Source organism: Gambusia affinis, linkage group LG03, assembly GCF_019740435.1.
Source record: "Gambusia affinis linkage group LG03, SWU_Gaff_1.0, whole genome shotgun sequence".
Lineage (NCBI taxonomy): Eukaryota > Metazoa > Chordata > Actinopteri > Cyprinodontiformes > Poeciliidae > Gambusia > Gambusia affinis.
The window spans coordinates 9,222,121-9,249,255 of record NC_057870.1 but is presented as its reverse complement, the minus strand read 5'-3'; the positions used below and the strand labels follow the sequence as shown (position 1 = coordinate 9,249,255).

General features: G+C 40.8%; 1 protein-coding gene across 2 annotated transcripts in view; it reads left to right on the top strand.

Annotated features, from left to right (window-relative positions):
* The first annotated feature begins 4,274 nt into the window (after positions 1–4,274).
* Positions 4,275–27,135, top strand: part of lmx1bb (LIM homeobox transcription factor 1, beta b) — a 62,961-nt gene continuing 40,100 nt past the window's right edge. The window contains exons 1-3 of one of the 2 annotated variants that reach the window (XM_044111409.1): positions 4,275–4,446; positions 4,795–4,917; positions 5,316–5,502. In XM_044111409.1, coding sequence (XP_043967344.1) covers positions 4,848–4,917; positions 5,316–5,502 — 257 coding nt within the window. In that variant the 5' untranslated portion in view covers positions 4,275–4,446; positions 4,795–4,847. Of the gene's footprint in view, positions 4,447–4,760; positions 4,918–5,315; positions 5,503–27,135 lie in introns of those variants that run through there. The other variant, XM_044111408.1, reaches the window with a different exon arrangement.

Here is a 27,135-nt window from a genome sequence, read left to right as displayed (position 1 = left end):
GTCATTTGTCAGAAACTCAATAAATTTGTCAGTGGAGGGGATGATAGTAGGGGAAGAAGAAGAAGGAAAAAAAAAGAAAATCTGAATCCAATAAATCATAACGTAAACAAATCTCGCCATGAGTTGACAGTGCTGTATTGTCCTCTGGTCTAATCCTGCGGGAGCCGGGATTGTCCCGCAGTATCATTTTTTTATTTTTTTGGCTGCCTCGGTAAAGATAAGAGCTGAACTGAGGAGTCAATGTTCTGAAACCTTTCATCTGGGAATCCATGTAAACTAACAAAAATACATATATATATATATATATATATATATATATATATATATATATATATATATATATATATATATATATATATCCTTAAAATATTTATAGATGTTGAATTTTAAATCAAAGAATACAAAACAATAAATTGCATCCTATACAGGGGCCCTTTACAGGCCTAAATGGGGCCTGTGTATTCGTAGCTGCGCTGGTCCATTGTTCTAGGTATAAAAATCTAACTTTCACATTACAATTTCTGATGTGTGAAAAGAAGAAAGGAAGAAAAGAAAAGAAAAAAGAAACGTGGACAACTATTCAGCTTCAGCAAAAGTCAGATTAGATTACACCGGACCGGGTCGCGAATTGTCGACGTTTTAAGGCTTCAATAAGCCTCTGTGTTGATCCACGATGGTCAGCGCCTCCGCTGACTTAACGAGAAAAGTGCTGCGCCCCTGCAAAGCCTCTGCAGCCGGGAATGATTTTTTTCCCCTGAAAGCGAAGAGAGCAACGGGCTAAAAAAAGAAAAGAAAAGAAGCAAAAACAAAAAATAGGCGCAATATCAATATTTTTCATCAAATTTTTGGGAATAAAGGAACAACATACAATGCAGCAGGTTTCTTTTACGTTTACGAAAGCCAACCTTCATCAGAAACCCTTATTAAAAGATCAAAGTGCGTAAACTATTAAAGTCCTGCAGCTCTGCAATTCATGCAGCCATTAGGTATTTACTTTGCTATTATGCCCCTCTTTGAAGATGTAAGGAGGTCTTCCCACTTTCAACACGGCGTTTTATTTCAAAATGCCTCTCAGTTTTATAGGGATTATTAAAAAACAAACAAACAAACAAACAAACAAAAAATGCAACCTCTTAGCGCAAGAAACTTACCAGAAACAGGTTTTTCACACTCAGCCCGTGTTTTATTTTAAATATAAAAGTTATGTATTTATTTTTAGTTTTGCAACTCACAGAGCCTGAGGGTTTGAGGCATGCCTCTGGGTTCAGTGTGTGTGTTTGCGTGGGTGTGTGGGCGTGTATGTGTGTGTGTTTCTAATGCAGCAGCATGCAAACTGAATTAATAATACTAAAACTTCGCCTCACCTTTTTTTCTTTTTTTTCTTTTTAAAAAAAAAAAAAAACAACAACATTTCTGTTTGAAAAACTCCTTTTTGCTGATAAAGATTGCAACTTGAACACGTTTCGAAATAATTTGGGGCTATATTTTAATATTTTTTTAATTATTATTCATGTAAGCGACCTCCCATTAGCAATCAAAGTTAGAATAAAATAACAATTAGACGACGCAAGAAGTCCTTATCCTAAAACCACTTAACGCGCTTTCTTTCAAACTTTGTAAAAAGTTTTACCTCCCATTCGCACGAGGGAACTCTGTTTTCTGATTTCCATGTTCTTTTTTTTTTTTTTTTTTTTTTACGGCGTTACAAAAAAAATGCAAGTGAAAGGACAGCAGACCGCCTGCAGGAATCAATCTGGGTCATTCTGATCTTTTTTTTTTTTTTTTTTTTTTTTGAAAAGCCGTGTTAGCATAATGGTCCCTTACCTTTCCGATGGATGCAACAGTTCTGCTGACTTTAAAGTAAATTGCTTGCTTTCCGTGCTGCACACCTGCTGCTACAGTTTTTTTTTCTTTCTCTCTCTCTCTCTACCTCTCTGTCCCATAAGGCGAGGGAGGGCTCGTCATGCAGAGGCTCATTAAAACACCGCAGGCTGAAAGTTGGCGGATTGATTTATTGAATGCATGTTTGATGTCCTCATTCACAGAGGTGACCCCATCCGATGACTGCTGTGTTGGACATTAGAGGGGATCAGGGTTGGGAGTGAGGGGGCAAAATTCATATGTCTTTAAAAAAAAATAGAAAGAACGAAGGAAAACAGAACTATCGATTATGTTCTATTGATAGAGTTTAGCTCATAATGCTGCTTAGTGGTGAGATAATCCAATATAGTGTGAGACGGAGGTAATTGACCCCATGCTGATGGAGGCGCTGGAAATAGAAGGAAACTAGAGGTGGAGCCTCGCGCAGGATGTTTTCATGGGGGATCAGAAATAATGAAATAATAATCATTTCTTGTCTATTTGTAGATATTTTTTTTGTGAAGGTTGATCAAAAACACCTTACTAAATATATATATATATTCTTGCTGTACTTCAGATAAATGCAGTTCTCTCTTTGAACGGCAGAGGGCAACGACAACAATCCCCAACCTCCTGATTTCCAAACTGGACTACAGGGTCATCATCGCCTCGAAGGAGCGCAGAGAGCAAGCGGAGGCCTTGGGAATGGATGCAGAATTGAATGCAAAAAACAAACAAACAAACAAAAAAAAAACTCTCCAAATAGTTGCGTTATTTAAATTAATAAAATTTAAACTCACTAATTTATTTTAGTTCGATTTTTTATTTAATAGCAACAAATGTTTTTTTTTTTTTTTTTTTTTAAACGAAATCCCATGTCACCCATTCCTGTCGACAGACTTAAAAAAACACACCCACAAAAACAAAACAAATAAACAAACAAAAAAAAACGGTAGGAGCAGCACATATGAACACAATAACTTCTTCTACCCATACATATGGCCTGCTCCTCAATTTAGATAGGCTACATTCACATCCAAGAACGTCTCTCGCGGCTGCTGCCAAGCTGCATGATCAACTAAAGTAGATTAGCGAATCGAAACGACACGCAAAAACACAAAAGGTCCATCGCCGAGTCAAAATTATAGGTCAGGAGAGGAACCTAGATCCTATCAAACTTCCCAGTCTGATTCTGAGCAACAACAACAACAACAACAACAACAACAACAAAACCGATTCATTTTGATGAAATTTGAAAGGTTATTCGGGGATGTGCATATATAATACGGTGATATCCACTCTTGACTGTGACCAGCCTCGGCAGAAAAACCTTTCATTCCATGTATACAGGCCTCATTGCTCAGCAGGGTGATCATCAACATCCACACCACAGATCCTGTGTGAAGGTCTTCACTTCATGACTCAGGAAAACCAACTTTATTAAATCAGTTTACAGCCACCAAGTTTATGTTCAATGTAAGAAATGAATAGTTATTATTATTATTATTATTATTATTATTATTATTATTATTGCTGGTGTCTCCCTGCACTGGTTGAGCGAAAGCTGGCCAGCCGAGGTGGCAGAGGCCACTTCAGTGGCTGACACGGCGCTGTTATCACCCCTGATCGCCAGGTGCATCGGCTGAAAGGGAGCAGCAGCGTCCACCAGAGACAATACACAAAAGAGCCTGTGATGCTCCAAAACACACGCACACACACACACGCGCGCACGCATACACACACACACACACGCACGCACACACACACACACACACACACACGCACGCACGCACACACACGCACACACACACAGCACGCATACTCACAGCCTAGTTCGGAATTCTGTGCACAGAAAAGACCAAAACTCCCCCTTCATTTATTTATTTATTTATTTATTTATTTATTTATCTATTTATTTATTTATTTATTTATTTATTTATTTATTTATTTTTCACGTCTTGCTTTATTTTTCTTTTTTTTATTATTATTACAATTTCACGTTTTAATCTTGGTGCATGCAATTTTCAGTTCGTATTTTTCTGTTATTATTATTATTATTATTATTATTATTATTATTATTATTATTATTATTATTATTATTATTATTATTATTATTATTAGTGATTTTACCCCCCCTCCCCTCTGTGCTGTTACCGGACAGTGCAGAGCGCGCTGCATTCTGCTCCAATAGAGCCCCAATGGCAGTGAATGGAGGGAATGGAGGAGGGAGAAAAAAAAGTGTAGCCATGCTTGCAGGAGTGGGAGGATCTTTGCTCGCTTCAATCTTGATCTCAGACTTTTGCAGCGACGGGGGCACAAGCAGCCAACCGTCTCTGTTACTTCCAAAGAGTTACTGCCGGGACATCTGCCTGTACGGGCTGTGCTATCTCTGGATTTGGTGTCAACTTTTACCCGTTTTTTTTTTTTTTTTTTTTTACCATTATTAGTATTATTCTTTCCTCCTCTTTGGTGAGGCTGTCACTCGGTGAAGTCATTCTGTTGCGGCTGCCTCTCTTTTTTGTTCACCCCCCCGTCGGCTTTGGGGAGGAGAAGATAAAGCTTCCTCGGGTCCTCTAATCATAACAGGTGACTGTCCAGAGTTTTCCCATGTTTGTTTGCTGCTCTTCCCTGACGCATCAGGGATTCACGCTTCCGGCTTAGACTGCCTTATTGGCGAGCATCAGAAAAAGTCGTCGTTTCTCCCCCTCCCTGCCTCTTCTTCGCTTTATCTGTATCTTTTTTGCGACGCACGGCTAGTTTTGCGCGTCGCACGGAGTTTCCAGCAGGTTTCTCAGCTCGCCAAAGTCTTCCAGACAGCTTTGGACAAGCCGGGATTTTTTTCCCCCTTCTTCTTCTTCGTGTTTTTTTTTTTTTTTTTTTTTTATCCTCCCCCTGTCAGCTCTCACCCCCATTTTCTTATGGATATCGCAACAGGTCTGGTGTCGCTGGAGCGCCTATCCGCGGGAGAACGGTCCGAGACGCGCATCATGCTGGACGGCATAAAAATCGAAGATCACCCGCTGCGATCGGGACAAGCCACGCTGGGAGTCATGCTCGGTGAGTGCCACGCATTTCTACAAAGCCGAGCACAAACCCGCATGCAGCCAGATGTTGGATTATTTGACTTTATTTTATTGCATTCGTGCATTTATTTATTTACATTTCACAACAATGCAAATAATTAAAAAAAAAGAAAAGAAGAAGAAAGGTTTGTGGAAGCAAATGGAGGAAATGATGGCGAGTGTAGTCCTTATTCTAGTTTGAATGATTCTTAAGGCGGTAATTATCCCAGGCCTTATTGAATGGAAGAATAACAACAACAACAACAACAACAACAACAACAAATGTTTATCACATTTAATTTTTAATTTAAACGCATTGTAATAATCGGTAGTGCTTCCCGTGTGATCAGGCGCTGCAGACCTTGACTCAGGCCTTTCCCTCTGTTCCTCCAGGCTCCGAGTGTCACCACAGATCCGTGTGTGAGGGCTGCCAGCGGCCCATCTCCGACCGCTTCCTGATGAGGGTCAACGACTCCTCATGGCACGAAGAGTGTTTGCAGTGCACCGTGTGTCAACAGCCCCTCACCACCAGCTGTTACTTCAGAGAGAGGAAACTTTACTGCAAACACGACTACCAACAGTAAGCACAATGTCCGAGGAGGAGAAAGAATTTCCTTTTGTTTTGTTTTGGTCCTTTTCTCTTTTTCCTTTTTCCTCCACTTATATATATATGTATAGAAACGTTGTTCTTTGCGTTGTTGAGTGGGTGTGCAGTGATCAGTGATTCTACAGAAAATAGCTTTTGGCTGGCCTGAAGGCCCTCAGCGGGTCTCACGCATCCGAGGGCAGTTGATAATAAAGTTTCGAGAATATTATTATTATTATTATTATTATTATTATTATTATTATTATTATTATTATTATTATTATTATTATAAGTAAAACAGCAACATCTTAAATGCAAGTGATTTTTTGATTCGATTTAGACATGGAGCAGTTGTGCATCTCGATCAACAGCCCCAGTAACCCACGGTGTTTCCACAGTCGCCTCTGCACTCTGCAGCGCTTAAAAATGCAGCTTGATCTGGCTCGAGTCCGAAAATCCGGAGGCGTAAAAAGTCGGTTTTTATTCCGCTCCCTGACGCTTGTTTTCGGGTTGAATCATGTGGCGTTTCCCCGTCAACCTCAGAGCCCCTTTTTAAATAATACCAAAGATGGAAAACACTCTCAGTAGGTTTCTGCGAGCCCACAGCGCTCTTAGATTTATTTCTCCATCAGTCCATATTAGGTTCTCTCTGTAAATCATTTAGCGCTGATATGCCTTTAATATTAAAATTTCTTTCCCTTATTTGATTATGGCGACCTAATGCCATATCCTATTACTTTTACTTGATTTACATTCTGCGTATTATTTTCTATTTACGCAGTTATTTGTAAACTTGTTTATTTTTACTTATTTTAAATTTATCTTTCTTTTATTGCACATTTATATATTTGTTATTACACATGAATTATATGTATTTTAATGGAGCTAAGGAATATTCCGTGCAATTATTCGAGGTGCGCCGGAAGACTAATGTGCCTGTTTAAGTCACCTGTACCGATTTAGATTCGTGCAATTTGCGCATGTGCGAATAATGCACGCATGTACGCAAATATAAATGCTTTAGAAGCATGGAATTGGTTTTAATACAAAAATTACACAATAATATTAATAATAATAATAATAATAATAATAATAATAATAATAATAATAATAATAATACAAAACTATTATTATTATTATTATTATTATTATTATTATTATTATTATTATTATTATTATTATTATTATTACCACTACTACTACTACTACTACTATTATACACTCACTGAATAATGTTTATCTATTACTATTAGTACTATTTCAAAATATTAGCAATTTAAAAAACCAACAAAAGAAAAAAAAAAAAAAAACAACTTAGTGCTATCTTCTAATTTAAAACTATTCCAGCAAGAGGTAATAATGAAAACTAAATTGGTATTTCCTGAAAATAATAATTAAAAAGATACATATATACATATATATCTTAACAATCCCCATAAGGCTGATGGAGTTAGCGTCATGATTAAATTATCTAACAGACTTAAAGAAATGCAGTGGCTATAAGTGCAGCAGGGCCGCTCCCCGGCCTGTGCAGACCCCGGGGTGCCCCAGTGTTTCTAATTGCATGAGCGCTTTTCATGCTTGTCACAGAATTTCCAGCTTTTTGTGTCCGACCCTTTTAACCAATTCTCCCTCCATTACCGGGACATCACGGCTCTCTGCTAGACACCTTGCAAAGCGACAAAGAGTTACATCTATTGGCATGCGTGGCATTCACCCCGCTCTGGGACGGCGGTGTAGTCGGCTGGTGACAATGGAAAAAAAAAAAATTCAGAGCAGTAACCCGGGGATACCAGAGTCACGGCGTCACGGCCCAGAGGTGGCTGGAAGCTGAGACAGAAGGATCTCTTTCTCTCCTACTTGTTGCGGCATTCTGTTCCCGTTTGAAGTTTGGTCGTTTGCAAAAAAAAAAATAAAAAAACCTAAAAAGAGTTGACAGAAATGCAAATACTAGAATACAGCCTGAGTAACTCTGGCTTCTAAATATTCATCTTTCTATACATTTTTTTTTACCCTCTTATGCTCTTTAGAAATCACATTTGGAATAAAAGCGTCTGTATCCCTAACTATCATTTCCCGGTTTGCTGCTTTGAATGCTGTGAGCAGGCTCAGCTAAGCACGCCATCCGGCTCCCGCGCTCTATAATATTCATCACATCTTCAAGACATAAAAGAGCTGCCAGGTCGCTCTCTCACACCAGCACAGGTATATCTTTTTTTCCATGTTTATTTCGTTTTCGCTGATGCGATACTTAAAGATGTAATTGGCACCTTTTTGACTTTTATGACAGCCATTTAAGATGCATTTGTCAGCCCACAAACTGCTTTGGGCTGTGAAGAGAGCTCCAACCCCTTACAGAGGACTTTGTGCCTAATTACATTCCTACAGCAACTGATTCATGCCCCGTAATCAGCGCTCACTAGCTATAATAAATCAAGGCATTGGCAAGTGCCCCCCAACCCCTCTTTTTTTTTTCTCTTTTTTTGCACCTTTTTAACAGGTTTAAGTGCAGAAAGGGGAAAACATTTGTGCTCTATTGTTATTAAACATAAACAAACCCAGCTTTTTAAATATCTTGACCCTATCTTGCTACAATATTGTAACAAATTGCTTTGCATTACTCCCTTTTCTCTGTTTTTTTTTTTTTTTTTTGCCCTGGATTTTTTTTTTTTTATCTAAAAAACAAAAAAAATTAGCAATTTCCGTCCGGGAGCAGGATCCGACACGTCCGAAACGGGCAGAAGTACAACTACTCAGTTAAACCCGTGTCAGAATATCTGCGCGGAGAATCGTGGCGCAGAATTTAGTGAGAAAATGCAAGGCCGATCATGAAAGGCTAGTAGCTGAGGCTGTCAGTCGGTTGACAGCCGTAGCCGTAGAGGAGGAACAAGCTCGAACGAGACGAGCGGTATGTAAAAGGCAGAGTGGAATTACACCATTCCAGGAGAGTTTGTTGTGCCCTGGTGTTTGGGAGGTCAATTATACATCATTAGAAAGAGGGAGATCTTCCACCCTTCAACCCTTCTCCCCCCCAGACACACACACCCCACAGGGATTTTTTTTTTTCCTCTAACCAAGCAGATGCTTTGAAGGGAGCCACGTAATAAGGGCCTTTCACTCGACCCGAGTGTTGGACAACACCCCTCTCTAATGGACTGCCTTGTTAGAAAGTGCCACAGGCTCTACCTGGAAAACATAACAGTTAGCAACTATATTTTACACTCTGCCGCCTTGTTATTGTGGGCGTCCTGTTGATGCATTACAGAGGGGTGTTTTTTTGTTGTTGTTATTATTATTATTATTATTTTTCAATAATAATACGTTTGAGTGTATGCCAGTGGGAGCACATTTTAAATATTTTTATTTGTTGTTCAAAAAGGTTCAACAAGCAGATTTTTCTTCAAGCTCCCATGCTGTAAGCAAACCCCCTGCCCCAAAATAAACAACAACAAAAAAAAAAAAAAACAGAAAAAAAAAAATCCAGGTCACGGCAGCGTGAGCAGTAGGAAAACACAGCAGTGATGAAGCCATAAAAAAAAAAAAAAAGAAGCGGCGCTCCCAGATCCTGTCTCGCCTCCCAGTGTTTTGTGCAGCAGGATCCCCCCGGTGTGCTGAGAGGTGCTTTTTTTTTTTTTTTTTTTTTTAAGAAAAGTTTGCAGTGCCCTCCTGTGAAATTGTTGTTTTTTAATTAGCCGTGCTCGGGACGCTGCCGCAGAATGTGTGTGTGTAAGTGTGTGTCCGGGTGTGCAGGATAGATGCTGACGGCTTGGTTTCTGTGTTGGCTCGTCTTGTGTGTGTGTGTGTGTGTGTGTGTGTGTAGTGTGTGTGGTGTTTTACTCACTCCAGGACACTCCCGCGTCGCTCGGCGCTGTTAGAGCACCTATATGCAAGCTAAGAATAAAAAGCAAAAAAAGAAAAAGGGAAAACACATGGATCCAGTCAGTGTTGTGGTTGAGGTTTTATACTCAGCTGAGGAGTTTTACGCTTAATTAAAGATGCTCCTCAACCTGCCGAGTGTGGAGCTTCCTTTCCAGGATCGTTTTCTCACGTTTAGCGCTACCTTTTTTTCCCGCCCTCCTTCTTCTAGCTTTAAATCTCCCTTTCAAAATAAAACACGATAATAAGGCGTTTTTAGCTTCCTGTTCTTGGGCAAATAAATCAAGACCTCTGCAGAGAGATAAATCTCACATTGGAAACACAAAGGCAGATGATATTGCTTTGGCTTGCTGGGATTTTTTTTATTTATTTTTTTTATAGTGGCTCGGCGAGTAGCGGGCTGAAGCTGGCCCTGTTCTTCAGTAAGGAAGTATTGGGTTTTATGTCAACACGGCTCGGCCTGTCCCAGCAGCACACTAGGATGCATCATCTGTCATCTCACGGCTTGCTAACCATGCCCCCCCCTCACACACTCCTCCCTCCCGACACATTAAGAGCCATTAAAGACCTGTTGGGGTGTGTATATATTTGCATCGCTGCAACATCATCTTGGGTTCCCATTTTTATCTCTCTCTCTCTCTCTCTCTCTCTCCTTCATCTACTTTCCAAAAGTGGAATCTTTAAGGTGATATTTGTTCTTTTTCTAAGTGCCTTGCAAAAGTATTTGCACCCTTTGAACTTATCACTCTGTCATGGACTTCTGTGTTCGGTTTTCTTCAGAAGTCCCTAATTAGTAAATAGAGTTCAGCTGTGTGTGGTTTAGTCTATGCTGTGAAGGCATCTGAGGTTTGTTAGGGAACATCGGTGGACAAACAGCATCCAGAAGAACACAGCAGACGGGCCGGGGAGAAAGCTGTGGAGAGGCTGACAAAGCATAATAATATAGTAGTAGGGGAGGGCGATATGGACTTTGGAATTTTAGCGTGATATTTTGTGGTCCGATAAAGATTAAGATTAAAGGAAAAGTATTTATTCCTTATTTTTTATGTAACTGCATGGCTGTGAATGCATGGCATTCATAGCACCATAAACACAAATATCGTTCTTGTAAATATTCCCATTTTATTTAAGCTCCTTCATGACGCCACTTTCTTTAAAAAAAAAAGGAGCGATTCACATCACTAAAGTGCACACATTAGCAGCGTTTAATCATATTTTTGAATTTACAGAAACCTATTGATGCTTTCGTGGAAACAAAAAGTGACGAAAACAGCAAAAGTAACATTTCTGACCTTGTTGTTAGTGTTTATTTTATTATTAATATTTTAGCATCAAATACTGAAATTAATCATGACAATGACAAAGCCGACTTCTTTATCGTGACAAGAAATGTTTGAGTTTGAGTTTGACTTTATTGAATGTAGTGTAATGAAAGAATAAACACAGTTATATACAAGCAAAATACATTTAAAACAAAAGCAGACAAAACAAAAGAAGAGAAGCAGTAAAGTATATTTACACGTTCGAATGAGTGGTTAGAAGTATAAAATTATTTCAACGATAAATGATAAACGAACCAGCCAAGAGACACTGGATGACTGTGAAGATCCACAGCTCTTCCTTACACCACAAGTAACCCTGAACAAACCACTGTGTTAAAGTAAAACAAGGTGTTAGCAGCATTATGCTGGGGGTTAATCCTTCAGCGGGTACGGGAAAAGATGACCTGAGATTAAGAGAACATGGATGAAGCTAAACACATGCTAGTTCTTGACATTGGAGTGGATGGTCAACTTCCATCGCAATGCAGAAACCTGCAGTCAGAGCTACAACGTAGCATGGTTCGGATCAAAGGATATGCATGTGTCAGAATGGTCTAGTCAAAGTTCCGACCTAAATCTGAAGGCGACTCTGCGGAAAGATTTTGAAAGATCCCATCCACTGCAGACAAGCTGGAGCTCTTTTAAGAAAAAGAGAAAAACGGGCAGATTGCCCGAACGTCTCTGAGCCGTAATTGTTTCAAAAAGGCAGTTTTTATGAGTACAACCAGGCACTACTTAATGTTGGTCCATCATGTAAAATCGCAATAGAATATATCGTAACATCAGGTTACGATATAAAATGTGGAAAGAGGTAATCTACGAACACTTCTTCTGAAAAGTTCAATACTTGAAGTCTTGTCGCATTTGAGCGAAGCTGCTTTTATTGCAAGGAAACAGTCTGCCGCATTTCTGGATCCAGTGGTATTCTTGATGCCGCAAATAGATCATAAAATAAGACCCAGAGGTGATTCAATTAAGATGTCTTTTTTGTGCACAGATACAGTTCTCCTACTGTGTGTTTCAGTGGTAATGACTGGGTACTAGGTGTGCATGCCAAGACATTGCAGGGAGAGCAAAGAGAGTGGTTTGAAACTCTGAGCTCTTCTCAGGACACTTCGGGAAGCCACGGTAATGCCCATCACCACTCTAGAGGCCAGGCCGGTGGCTCGGGATGTGGAAAGAGGGCTCTGTGGCTTTGTGTGGTGGCGGGGGGAGCTGTTGTGCAGCTGAGGAGAAGGATCTACCCGGTGTGCTCACATTACACTGCATGGTAGCGGAGGGCTGCAGAGGAACTCAAGCATGCAATTTGTTGGTAGCCACAATTTAACCTCATCTCCTAAAGCCGGCTGTTAGGCAGCCAGTGGGACACGTCAGTCAACCGGGAACGCTGATCAGCAACGGCAGAGAGAGACACAGAGAGGGAGGGAACGAGACGGAGGGAGAAAGAAAAGCCCTCAGTTCGGCAAAGCAGTGATTTTTTATTTTATTTTATTTTTTTTATTGCTGGCTCTGAAATCCTCACAGGCCTTCAGGTTTATTTTCCCAGCATGACGGCTCTTCATAACAAAAAAAACAGGGCAACCGCAAGCCATTAAATGCAATTTACAAATTAGATTTTTTGGCCAAATCTGTGAAATCCTATAATAGTCTTTTTTCAAAGCAACCGATTGAGGGGAATACACCTACTCAGCAAATGTTTTTTTTAAATTCTTTTTCAGTCTAGATTTCACTCAAATCCGGGTGCGTTATTTTTGCTGCCGTGAAATTATTCAATCAGAACGTCACTTCTTCGGCCGGCTAATTTATTCCCGCACGTTTGCAGTTTTGTTCCTGGCGATATTTCCGATCAGTTTGTCTCGCCTGCGCCGTCTGGAATGAGCCCCCACTTGTTTATTCGGTGCAGCCCGATCGAACGCGCATGAGAAATTGAGAAGGGGCCTCTGCTGCTGGCTCGTGGTGCGGCTCCTGGCCCCAACTGTGTATATGTGATCCCCCCTCTGGAATGTTTTTCCAACACGTAGGCTTTTCACAGATACACAAGAGGGGACTGGCACGGCGGTGGCAAGTGCTGCGTTCAGACTGTTGTGTGCCCAAGGCTTACTCTCGCACTCACGCCACACATTCTAGCTGTGCATGCGAATGGGCAGAGCAGTGTGTTTGTCTACACTCAGCCCAGGTTTTAGTGAGGGTGTGGGCACGCTCGCGTATGCATGCACGCTTGCTTCCTCTCCTTTCTTTGTCTCTAAATTCAGCTCTTTTCCACCGCCTCGCATTGCAAGATGGAAGACGCGGCTCATCCTCATTGCTGCTTGTTATATTTAGCTGCTGGCTTGCTGCTTTTTTTTTTTTTTTTGCACAAATACGTCATTTCTTTCTTTCTCTCCTTCAAAAAACAACAGCAACAACAAAAAAATCCTTTAATCTTCATCAAATCAGATTAGCCTCCAAATGCTGGTATTCCTGTCCAAAGTGACTGACAGAGATTTGCACTTTTATCATTAAGTGTGACAGTAAGCCGGTCAGAAGCTTTGTCTTGAATAGAGGGCTCTGACGGAAACGGGGGCTCCTAATCCTTTTATTTATGTCAGACCCAGAAAGAGGGAAAGAATGGGGCCCAGGGTGGGTTGGGGCCGTAGAATGTCGCGGCCCTTAGTCGCCTCTAGACCTGGCCTCCACAGCCAAGTGAGCATGAGAGTCGTCCTATGTGGTCCCAGCCCTCCAACAGCAACAGTCGCTCATGTTTTTCTTGCACCGACAACACGGTGTGTTTAAATGTTAAACCATTTCAGGGTGCAGACAGTTTCTTCGCATATTTGGGGAAAACCGCTCACACAGGGTCGTTCCACAGTGTGTGTACCTGTTCACGGTCAACCAAGCTATGGGTGTTGCAGTGATAAGGGGCTCGGGGTCCAGGATGAGATTAATAAAATTTGCCGCTTCCCTGGTCGAGGTCCAACGTGGGGCTTTTGTCTGCGGCTCACCACCGGGTTGTGGGGCTTCGGCCCCTTTTGTGCGTGTACCCCTCCTGGTAATCCAGCTCCAGCGGGAGTCCCCCGGGGCACTTTATTTACTCATTCAACTGTTTGGAAGTCTGTTAGACTGCAGATCAGATGCAGTGAGACCAATGTGATTACTTTAACCCGCACTTGCAGATTCCCGGCCTGGCATTTCTGCTCCCCATGCGCCGGTGGGGGTCCGCGGGCGACCTGGGTGGGGGGGGGTGGGGGGTCTCCACGTAGGCTCTGTCTGTCCCTGGTCGGAAATCTTCGCTGTTTAGACGGGGAGGTTTATTTATTCAGTGAGTGACCTTAATACTCACCTTTATGCATAAGAATGAGTTTGATAACGTTTGAAAGTATCACTGTTTAGCAGTTTTACTGCAAAAAGTAAAATATGTGAGTAGCTGATATCAAAACAGAAGCACAACAAGCATTTCTGTTGCTGCAAAAGCAGTATAGCATATTTATTATAACAGATGAAATAGTGTTATTTCTAACATTGGTCTATTGTATTTATAAGTGGTTATTATGCTGGTTAATAAGGCTAGTATCTGCTTAGATATCAGCTGTATAGCCACTTTTCCCAGCTTCTCAGTAAGGAATCTAGCTATTGGCTGTCCTAAAAGTCCCCAAAAGTTGGTAAATGACATCTTCACGTAATTTACATGATTTGTAAACTGCATGTAATTGTAATAGCACCTGTAGCAGAGACGACAGGTGCAGTTCGAGATATAAAAATGTAATAAGGAGTATCCTAGATATGTTCCGAAGTTCAAATTCAATTCTTTGTCGATTATTTTTCAGTTTCGTGTCTGGCTTCTCTTTTAACCTATTAGTTCACTAAAGAGGCCACGGTACAACATATTTAATTTGATATTTCCTTGTATACACTCTGCGTTAGCGATCTAAATCGACCTTGTCCGAGCACGATTCCTTTGCAGTGTGTTTACATTGGAAGGAGGGCGGTCATCTCCTGATGCTGCTGTCGCATCAGGAGATGATGCTACAATAGCAATCCCAGGCTAGGTGGTCTGTGATTGCTTTGGGATGACTCTGCAAGTCTCCCATAGCACCAGAAAAAGATGCTAACAGGGTTTGAATACTTATTAGATACATAGCGGGAAAGTGATGTTTGATGCTTTCCAGCAGCAGTTTTAAAACACAGTTACCTTTTACCTTAAGCAGAGATTCTCTCAGTTTCCATAGAAACTTAACTGCGGAAAATGTTTTCTGTGTCTCTTTTGAGTAAGGGAATAGTACAGTAGCCTTCTTTCAGCCAGCTGACTAGCAGTGGGCGGCAATCATTGGAGGAGGGACAGACCTATTCCTTACTAAATATTGTATTCCGTTGATGTCCTTTCATGTCAAAGTGAAGCGTTTGACGTTGCACTGACAGAATCTGGTGGCTTCCCTAATTTCTTTCACTTGCTACATCATAATTCAGCACTATAGCAAATGTGGTGTCAACATCTATGTTTTATTGCAAACAATGAAGTGGATTTGGTTATCCATCCATCAACATAAACCCAGAGCTATGTATTTGGGGCTAACCCCCATGTTAAACCACTGCAGGCTGTCAGGCTCTCTGAATTTACTCACCACCCCTTCCCCTTAGCGCGTCCTGGGAATATGTTTGGGATCAGCTGCCAGGAGCAGCATCAGTGCAGCAGGAGCTCCCCTAAAACTCTCTGTTTAGAACCAGCTGCTGATTGGCGATGGCTGCCTTGGCAAGGAAAAAAAAAAAAAAACCCGTATGAAAACAGTGCAGATTGGATTTCTGCGCGCCTGACTCCCTCCTGTCCTCTCTGACCGGCCCCCCCACGGCAAGCCAGCGTGATTTGTGCATGAGGTCCCGTGACCCATGGAAGCTTCAAAAAGCAGCGAGGGGAAATATTTGGATGATCCTGATGGGGGAGTGGAGACGTTGGAGGGAGGGAGGCAGAGACGACGGGGGCTTTGGTTGAGAGCTGGGGTCCGTGCTGCGTAAGGCGAGGCAGATGTGGAGGATCTGCAGTGCAGCAGCGATGACAGGGAGGTGTGTGCCGAGATGACAGTCCTCTCTGGACTCCCAGCTCTCCCACCCAGGTACCACCCCCCCAGATGCCCCCAGGAAGCAGGACGTCCCCGTCAGAGGGGGTGAAAGAGTTGCAGCAACTGCAATAGCAGAGGTGTTTATTTTATTTTATTTTATTTTTTTACATCGGGTATGATATTGATCGTCTGTATACCCCACCCCTCTGCTGCTCCCCCTCTCCTCTTCTCTTTACCTTTCCTCTGCAGGCTGGATATTAATATTTCCCAGAAAGCTGCAGCAATATGTCTTCTTGGGAAATTCCACGTCTCCCGAACGCTGCAAAATGATCTGGTGTCTATGAAGAGGATGGATAAGGGGATAAAAACGTTGACATTCTTTTTTCCTTTGTCTATATGTGATTTCATAGAGCTGTCTGAATAGAAAAATCTATACTTTTGCCTTGATAAGAAAAATTGGTTGCTGCAGGTGAAGGCCGAGCCGTTTGCACTATTTATCAAAGTTTTCCTCCCTCCCCCCCCCAGCCTAAAGCACGGCGTCACTGGAAATCCCTTTTGAACTTAAAACCTCAATAATAAGCTGAGGTTTGATGCAAACTGAAGCTTAGCTGGTAAAAGGAGAAAATGTGGCATTAGCTAACTGTAATCATTCTTGTTGCTGCCTCCTTCTCTGTGTGGGTGGGGTTAACTGCCCCCCCAGCCTCCTTTACCCCCACCTTCTGGGGGGGAGAATGTCGGCTCGAAGACTGGCCCCAAAGGCCACCGGCGGGGGGCTGTCCCAGCCTCAGGCCGCAGTTGCGCTCTGACACTGGAGCTCTATCGCGGCGTTGGGATCCCAGCTGGAAGAACATCTCTGGCTCTACGCGGAGCCGTCTCTCAGCATGCAGCCGGGCTCACCGCTGGCCTCTGAGCCTCCAGCATTCATCACTCCACTGAGCTCCGGTTCAGACGGCGTTATTTACACACTCTATGGTTCTTCAAGGGCCGTGTCCGAGCCGTGGGTGTAACAAGATCTCATGGTTTGGGACCTTGCGATATTGAAACGCGACAATATTTCTCGTCCACCTCATGCGAATTTTGGGTTTGTTCACCTCACCACCTCATCTTACCCACATTTTATACCAACGCATTTAGTCCATTTTTTTCTTCCATTTGGTACTGATAAACAAACAATCCCTATTTACTAAAGAAATTGTGTATCATTTGGCTTTTTATTGTAATTAAGTATTTTCAAACTATGAAAATATATGATTACACACACATAATCATATATTTTCGTATAAATACATATTATTAAATACCCGGTTGTTCTGTTGTTGCCCTGTTGTGTTGATAGTTGGCTAAAAAGGACTTATTGTCAGACTGGCTGGCAACACTTGGTTACTTACCTCGAGCTTCAGAGCTTGTTGTCAAGGTAAAATTAAAAAACTATTTCAGAGTTTTTGATTAATCTGGGCTGCATGTGTCCTTCAAAGTCTAAAATAGATGAATGCCAAAGTATCTTGACTAGCCAATGTGGGCTGAGATGTTCTACCCCGATTATATTTGTTAGCACAGTTTGTTATTCGTGAAACCCTTAGCTTTATAGGAATTTTGACTTTTACCAAAAAATATACCTAAAATCTGAGCTTGTTTTTGTCACTTGTCATCTCATCCTGTGAGCTGGATGTGTCTTAATGTCCTCTTGTTTGAACAAATATTGAAGAACAATATTTCGGGAGGTTTTGTCATCTATAGAGTGTCGTGGAGAAGTGTTTGCTCTCAAACAAATTTCTTCTGTTTTTGCCAGACCCAAACCAAACAAATTTTAAAACACATATATACTGTTTCAAATGATGACTGCATTTATTAAGGTAAAAAATAAAAAATAAAAAATAGAAGAAGAAGCTAGCCAAAGCAATCTATTTATTTGTGAGAAAAGTAATTTCTCTGTTTGTTATATCATTTTTGGAAAGGTGAGTTCAGTGCTTCTACTTAGACATGTGACCTCTGGGTGTCTACAATCAGGAAATCCCTTACATATCACTCATCCTGCAAAAAAAATATTTGGTGTATTTATCTCAAAAAGCATCCCATCATGTCCTGATATAATAAATATAAATACAGATGAGAAACAAAGTTTTTGACATCTATCAGTCTGACCAGGGTTATGAAGGCATTTTCTAAAGTTGTGAGACTCTGGCGAACCACAACGAGAGTCATTAATCATCTATGGCGAACCTTCCCCAGGAGTGGCCAATGACTCAACACAAAATAACCCTGAACAACAGCAGACTTTACTGGTCACTTGAGGTTGGGGTTCATAGTTCAACAATAAAAACGGGCTGAACAGTAATTGCGTCAACGGGGCAGCTCCAAACAAAAACAAATGTCCATTTCACATTTGCCAAGAAACATCTTGATGACCCCTTAAGACATTTGAGAAAATATTCTACTGACTGACAAGAAAAAATAGATTTTCAGAAAAGCACAGCATTTTCAGAAAAATAACATCACACAGGTAGTCAGACATGGGGGTGGCAGTGTCACCCCCAAATCCTCAACAATTCCTGAGCTTAAATAATTGTGCATGCATGATGGTGGTCCACAGCTTCTCCAGCCTGATGTAACAGACTGATTATCATTTTTCCCAAATATCTCATGACATTTGTTACCATGACAAGTGACAAAATCAGTTTTTGAGGACAATTAACTTGTTAACAATTGTTAACAATTAACAATTAACTGACAATTAACAATTAACCAACCTGCGTAGCAAGAGCTATGCAGGTTGGTTTGCATAGCTTTTGTTGCGCTATAAATAAAATCATCATTTGCAAACTCCTTCATGCATCCAGATTATCTTTATCTGATTGTTCGTTGGTGATCCGAAACGTTTAAGCAAGACAAATAAAGCGAGAACAGAAGACTTGTGAAAATACAGTCAACTGTTTGGTTATTGTTGGCCTCGGTATTCCCTCTCAACGTATTTCTTCCTGCTTTCTATATAGTGGTGCTGGCGTGTGTTTATGTGTAGCTGGATGTGTTCTGTACGCCTGTTCTCATGTTGACCGTGGCTCCGTCACTCAGCCAGGCATCGGACATGCTCCAGGCAGCCACTCTCTCTGTGGACTCTAAAGGCACAGAAGTGGTGCGTGCCACCCAAACCACTGGCCGCCTCCGTCGCTTTCCTCCTCCCCCTTTTCTCTATCATCAGCCAAGCAGCCCTCTCCCGGTTCTCCCTGCTCTCCTTTTCCTGGGCCCCAGAAGCCGGGCTGTGGCCTGTGGATGAGTGCTACATCCTGGCTGTCAGCACAGGGGTTAGCTGGGGATTGGCCTGTGGTGGAAGTGCAGTATCAGGCTCTGTCTGTCAGCTCCTCATTCCACTTCCTACCCGCCCCTCAGAGCGGGCTGCAGTCGGTGACACAAACACACGCTGAGCTGCAACTAAGTCAGATCTTTGACTTGGGGGGGAGGTGGGAGAGGAATGAAAGGATAACCCGTTAGAATAGGCATATTCATGGGCCTGCCAATGAAAAGGGTCTGTTTAAGTGTTGTGCTTTTAAACAGACTGCAAAAGACTTGACAGACGGTTTACTATTTCACCCCGTATTTCATTTCAGGTGCTTTGAACTGCTGCATTACGACTTCCGAGAAGCAGTCGCTCACCCCGACCGTGGATTTGCATACAGTTCCAGATCCTTAGCAGCCGCTGCTGAGGCTGCTTTTTCTTTTTTCTTTTTTTTTTTTTTTAAAAAAAGGACATTTATTAGATTGATAAATGTTTACAAATGTCACATGTGGTGATCTGCAAATGTTGCCTGGTTGTAGAGCTCCAGCCAAGATTTTGATCTCTGTTCCCTTTGACGTGGAGCCGTGCCATTCGCTACATCCGCGAATCTCGTCCGCGAAAACACAGGTACATAAACGCTCACGCACACACACGCGAGCGCACATCTGCGCGGCACATGGCTCCAGACAGGCCTACATATGTCGGAGGATTTGCGACTATAATCAGATTAATTGGTCCATCTCTCCTTGGAAACATCACATACACACATGAAGGCCTCTGGTAGCTTTCAGCTGGATGCCGCTTACACAAACCAGAAGCCAGGCAAAGCGGGGCCGAGGTTGGAGGGGTCACGGCACGCTCTCTGGCGTCAGCATCTCTTCGTGTTCAGAAACATATTATGGCACTTACTGGCTCACTCTGCCCAGCAGTGACAGAACCTTTTATCTGCTCGCTCTCGCTGGTTCCTATTTATTCAAGCTGTTAAATGTGACAAAAAAGACATCTTTTCTCCAACGCTAAGGGTGGAGATTAGTGTTGCTTGGCAGAGGACTCAGCCTTTTTTTTTTTCTTTCAGAAATGGTGGCAGAACACACTTAGCCTCTGTGGCGACTATTATAAATACATCAACCATAATCCTTATTAACATTCTCTAAGCTTCATGCAGGTTCAGTGCCTGAGTATGCTGAGTGTTTTTCTTGTTGCCCACAAGTATGTCCATGTAAGGGACTATCTACACACACGCTGCCATTCATGATTTTTATTACAGTCCTTGGTCTCACCACAATTTCTAAGTAATGTTCTCTTGCTCTTGTTTTCAGTCTTTGCAATATCTTCAGCTTGAGAGAGTTCCAGTAATTATTACCTTGTCTAGTGGCCAAATGAGGGTCATCGTTTAGTGGCAGACAACACGGGCGCGTAAATGTTGCCAAACCACATTAGCTTGCAAGTCGTCTGTAGACATTTAGGCTATAAAATGACAATTTTTTTTCAGTCTTGAGAAAGTAAATAATTAATAAAATCTCTTAAAATGTAATTAATGATCAAGATAGCTTCAAGATCCCATAAAATGTACTCGGTTCAATTTACTTATGTACCATCGTTTTATACCAGATGTCATCTTGAAAAGCTTTACAAGACAAACAGCTTCAATTTATGTCAGATTATATTTATATCAAATCTGGACCAAATTCAAATTAGAGCCCTCTAATTAAGAAGTCAGACTAAGAAGTAACTAGAGGCAGTAAAACTCAATCTGGTAACAATTTAATGTGTCAGCAATCAGTCCAATTCAAAAATACTTTATTAGTCTCAAGGTGAAATTTATGGTTGTTGTAACTTATATTATGCAATTTTCTTCAAAGAGTTGTTGTAGATGCTTCTCTTGTAGCAGACTGTGTTACAGCAATCTGAAGAAGGCGCTGACTGAGGACACTGTTGTATAACAACAATCTCATACAGAGGATGTTCAAGGTTGTCTGTAATTTTCTGGATTTTAAGAAAAACTTTTGTTTTTACCATCATTTCCAGCAGTTCTGTAGGTTCCAGAACAGAACCAACTGTCTTTGTCAGGTTGTTTAACTTGTTGGCTCTGATGTTGCCATCCCAGCAAATGGTGGTGGAAGAGATTACAACAGATATACACATATAGCCGATTTGCAGCATCTTGTTGTAAACACTTAAGGACCTAGGCTTCCTCAACAAATAACTCCTGATCTGTTCCTTCTTGTAGACTGATTTATTGCTGAATCTCCAGGCCTTTTTTCCGAGTGAACACTGACATATTTGTACCGCTTCTCCACCTTCACCTCCTCTCCTATAATGGGAATAGTATTTGACCTAATCCTATTTCTCTTGAAATCTACAATCATCTCTTTTGTTCCATTCACATTCAAGATAAGGTTGTTGTTTTATGTACTACCTGCAAAAAATTTGTATTGAGAAAGTTCAGATCCCCAATCTCCCAGTCGTCACTTATTATCTGCCATGAGCTAGCGCCCCCCGTGCAAGATCATAGCAGATAATACGATTTTTACTGGAAAACAATTACAATTGGCTATGTACTGTGATGATAAAAGGTTATTTTTTGTCTTAAATGGAGAAAAAAAAAGCAGTTTCTCTGGTGTGAACTAATATTAATACAACCCAATGACATTAATACCATCTTATTTGATGACAGTTCTAATTTCATTGTGTGAAAGAAGTTTGTTAAGGTTTTCTTTATGACACAGATGATAATCTGTGAGGATGGTAGTCTGTTTCCTACTCCAACAACAACAACAACAACAACAACAAAAAAAAGAAGCAATTTTGCACCTAGTGTTGAGTTGAAACTGCTAAGTTTCTCTTCGAAGAGCAAAAACCCAGCATCTGGGTTGAAGAAATACCTGAGCTTGTGTTTTCGTTTGTTTTGCAACTTTCGTTTATGTTGAGACCGCAGGGCCATAAAATACCAAGTATTATTAAGGACACAGATTAAAGATATTGCATATTAACATGCATTTACATGTAAATATCGCAGACTGCAGCGAACGCTAAACTCACATTTGCATTACATTATCTTTTACTTGTGGAAGCAAAATCTGTAAGCACAACAGAGTACTACGGTGTTTACTCAAAATAATAATTTATAAAGCGCCATCGAGAAGAGTTACGCAACCTTTTTTTAAAATGTTTCGCTCATGTTTTTTAAACAGACGATGTTTGAAGTTGAGAGGGGACGATAAAGTACAAGAAATATCCGTAAGACTCACCAAATAAAAGGAACACTATGTGACTGTTTTAAGACTTGGAGGGATCTGACATAGATTTTATAAGTTGAATAAGAACACTGGAACACAGGTCTATTTCGATTTGACAGACAAAAAGCAAAGGTCATTTGAGTGTTTTGAGCCGTTAACTGTTAAATACAGTTGGTTTTTAAGTGTTGAAAACTATTTTATGTCAGCATATTTAGAAAACAACTTGTTAAAGGTAATAACAGAGTCCATATTACAGAGTTGTGTGAGTTTCGTTGACTCAAAGGCTGGAAGCCTGTCTCTTGGAGGGGGGGGAGAGAAACATGATATTTAGACACACAAACGCCGACTTCCACCTAAAACTGATGGCTGATGAGAAGGTCTGTAAGAATTTTCATGCACATCATATATCTTATCCAGCATCAAGTATCAGCAGCATGAGGTTTAGCAAATCATAAACGCAAATGTTTTGTCTGCTTAGTCTTCAACTTAACCTTCTCATCATTATTTGTTACTGTCTGAATGTTCTGTCCTCCTGCCCCGCTTTATGTGGGAAACCCCACTCCGCTGGCGCTCCAGACGAGTAAAAGAGGCCATAAAAGCCCCTTTTTTTTTTTGCAAATACGGCTTTACCCAGCTCTGCTTTTTTCACACATTTTGCTGCTAATAAGCTCTGACACACCCTAAACAACCAGCCTCTCAAAGACTACATCCAGTGTGGAGCGGCGGTTTGGTGTCCAGGGGAAGCCTGCGGTTCTGGAGCCAGAGAAGGAGTCGTGCCCTGCCGTCCCACAGAGATGACAGGAAGATAAGAAAGAGAGGTGGCCTCTCTGCGCAAAAACATCCCACCAGGAACTAACCCAACCGAGGGCAGAGACTGAGGACTTTCGGGACCACAGTCAAAAAGTTATGTTTAGTGTAAGAAAATCCAGAGAGGCAAAATAAATATTTTCATTCATCAGATTTACAAATCCTTCATCGGACATGTCTGATTGACCTCTGCTGGCCTTCAGAATATGCTGTGAAATGTTTTTTTGTTTTTTTTCTTCTTTCTTTTTTTAAGTAAGAATAGCCATATCAAATTTATGCTTCCACAACATGCCTCTGTATGTCATAACAGCGGCTGTGCAATACAACTTCTTCCAACCAGCATCCACAGAAAGAGACGGGGGGAAGAAAAATCTTAAGTGCAAGCGACAGACTCTTGGCAGACACGAGCTCATACGGTTACGACTTTGGACAACCACTTCTAGTTGTTACAGTATTTAAGAACGTGAAGGGAAAGGGTTGCTTCTCCAAGACGGTGCGTAATGAGGGAACGGTAGGGAGGAGATTTCTGGGATCAGTGGCATTAAAAGAGATTTACACCCGGAGCCCTTAAAGAGTTTTCTTTTGCTGAACCGTTCTTCTTTTCCAGATATATTTTAAGGAAGTAATAAAGTGCGCTGACAAGCATCCGAGAAGGCTTTGAAACGTCCTTCTGCCTGGGCTCTGTGTGATCGTCATCTCTGCACAGGTCAGCCTCTTTCTGTCTGGAAATTGGGTTCAGCTTTGTGTTGCTTCATATCAAAGAAATGTTTGGTAACTAACCCTAATACATCAAGCATTATGCTCCCCCTCAGGGTAAATCAGTTCAGCATTTATCTCTTTGTGTGAGAGGTGCTCTCCCTGCGTGGTTTAGGCCAACAGACTGTTTTTCTTGAAGGTTATGTTCTTTTGAAGCCGCCTGAATGGTCCAGAACGAGGCCCTGCACAGTGTTAAGATGTCATATTCCCACTGTGCTGACCAACATGCTCCGTGGGCCTCGATGTACCCATAACATTTAATGGGACTTTGGCAAATGCTAATGGAAATTCTTACTTTGCTTGGTAATCAAATTTAATTCCTACTTCTATAGTTGCTCTTTTCTTTTTTTTTTTAATTTACTATAATTATTCCTTGATATGCTTAAGTATGAACTCATGGTCGAGAGAGCAGCGTGGAGGGGAAAAAACATGCATTATCTGTTAATTATTAAGATTAAGGGTTGGATAAATAAACCAGAACCAAAGGGAACATTTGTCTTGAGTAAAGCTTGGTTTCCCACATTCTGCTACCCTAGAGCGAGGAGGTTTGAAGTCTTTTGTGGGGTGTCCCTCTTGGGTGTAACGTTGTGGTCTATAGGTGGACAAGATACCGAAGGGGAAGAAGGATTTGGGAGTGAGAGGGGCGGGGAGGTCATGCCGTGGCACATAAGTGTCTCAGTGTGGGATGAGGAAACATCTCAGCCTCGTGCAGGTTCAAGAAGAAACAGCCTGCTTTTGATTAGTCACCCTGATCTGCAGTGATAAACAATTCCTGCGGTCTCCTGCTCAGAGAAAAGTCGCTGCCAACGGCTCGGTGCTCATGGGTGGTTTGTGTGTTTGCGTGTTTGCCCAGACATGTAAAGTTTCTGTGCGTGAATGCGAGCTTTTGCGCTGAGAGGAATTTCCAAAAATAAAACCTTTGGTCTTCCACAGCAGTTTGGGTGTGACGACATACCCAGCTGACGAGACAATACACTATATATATTTTTTATGTATATTTTATTGATGTATTTACTTGTGTACGTGTGTGTGTGTGTGCACAAACTTGATGAATGAAGCTGATTCAAGCTTTTAGATTTCCCAAACTGTTTCAGACCATATTAAATCAGTGCTGCATGATTTATTACAGGTGCGATGAGTCATGAATGCTGAGAAAACTTTAAAAAAAAAAAAAAACATTTTGTGTTTTCAGAAATTGATCTTTAATTCTCATAGAAAGAATGTTTTTATCATGTAAAGTTCTTTTTAATTTTATCACAGTCAGATTCAGTCATTCTAAATAGGTTATATTTTGAACAAAATGCAGAAACTGCAGCTTAGCCCAACTAAAAATATGGGAAATGTCCCTTTAGTTTAGTGCTGAAAAGAAGCCCAGAATAGCTGCCAGGTTCAGAGTTGTTTGCAGTTCATGTTTAACCAGTCATTCCCGCAGCACATGCAAATTATTCATTTTTTGTCTGTGGTTCCTTTTTGATCCAGACATGAAAGCCGTCCCGATGCCTTGAAAACTGTGTATGCCCCCTTTATTTAATGCCAGTAGGTAGCTCTGAAGCAGAAGCCAATTTTAATAATGTTAGCTGCCAACGGTTAGCTGGTCACAATATCCCTACAAATCGTTCGTGTCTGGCCTTCCCACTGTCACCGGTTCTTTTCTTGACTGGAGTTTTTGTAATCAGTTGTAGTTGAACGGTGTAATGGGTAGTTTTTATTATATGCTGGACACCAATAAATCAAGAACTTCTTTCTGTCATGCGTCAGAAGAATTGCCTAGATGATTCAATGACCGCAAGACTTCCCAAAATTAAGATCTGATAGGGAACTTTGAAGTTGATAAAAACTTTAGATTGTTATAGAGACTAATGGTTAGCCTAGAGGTCTGCAAACTTTACAATCCAAAGAGTCATTTTGAACTCCAGTCCAGCCAGCTCAGAGGTCTGCAACCTACAGTTCTGGAGCCACAAGTGGCTCTTTAGATCTCCCTCAATAACTGGTATTAGATGTATTATTAAATAATAATCAGTTAATGCTTTTAAATATACCTATACATATTAGGGGTGGGCAATATTGTCTTACAATCTTATCACAATATTTGGGGGTATTTATTGTAATAATGATAAAAGTGATAATAAAGAAGCATCTACAGATTCTTTTCTGTCTTTTTTACAGTGCAACTGCAAGTTTTCTGTTTTTTCATGGAATAATTACAGAGTTTCTAATACATTAGCATGTCTATTTTAAAATATAAATTTTTAATAATGTTAAAATTTACATCCCTTAAAAAAATGATCCATCTTTTCTTTGTAAAAGTTTTAGCATTTTCTTTATTTTAAGCATTAAAAATAGAAGTACAATGGTGGCTCTTTGATAAAAGCCAATTTGTAGCTTCTGATAAATATATATTTTGGGAAACGTGTTGCCATTTTTAAAGAATAGTGGAACATGTGTGGCTCTTGACTAGTTTTATGTAGGGGAGTTGACAGTAAAAATAGTTTTTGATACAAAGGCTGCATAACCCTGTTCTATCTAGTCGCATGACCTTAAAACAATACATGATTTTTGATAGATTTAATTGGAAATTTGTGGTCATTTTTTAAAGAACTACAATTTTGTTTCTATTTTCAGGTTTTGAGTAAGAAAAACTAAACTTTTGCAAAAAGAGGATGGATACTTTATAGTATCCATATATTGTAGGAAGTTCTTATGACATAAAAATAGATCTAAAATGATGTTACTGGTATTTTAAGTGCCATTTTGTTGTGATCATTGTATGCAGGGTGTATCAGAAGGAATTCGTCTGTCCAAGGCGACAGTCGCCTTGGACAGAAGCCAACATCCGTTAATGACTTCTCTTTGTTGACATGATGTCACATAATCACACAGTGAAACTCCTCTTCCTGCCGAAACTGAAAGTAAGTGACTGCCATCCGTTGTGGGATTAATGGCTCTGAAATCAGCCTCCTGTAGTTCAATCCTTCTTGGCTGGAGACACAATATATATATATATATATATATATATATATATATATATATATATATATATATATATATATATATATATATATATATATATATATATATATATATATATATATATATATATATATATATATATATTTTGCACCCCTCAGTTAGCTAAATGCTCCTGTCTTCTATCTCTAACAAATCATTTGTATCTTGTATGTTGGCCGTCATTGTTTTTGTTTTCTATTAGTTATTCAAAATGCTGCCACAGATCAAATAAAAAGGGGTGCAGGGTTCTTGCAACCAAATGCTCTTGGACAATTGTTTTTGCTTCTTTTTTTTTTCCAACTCCATCTCAAAACTGG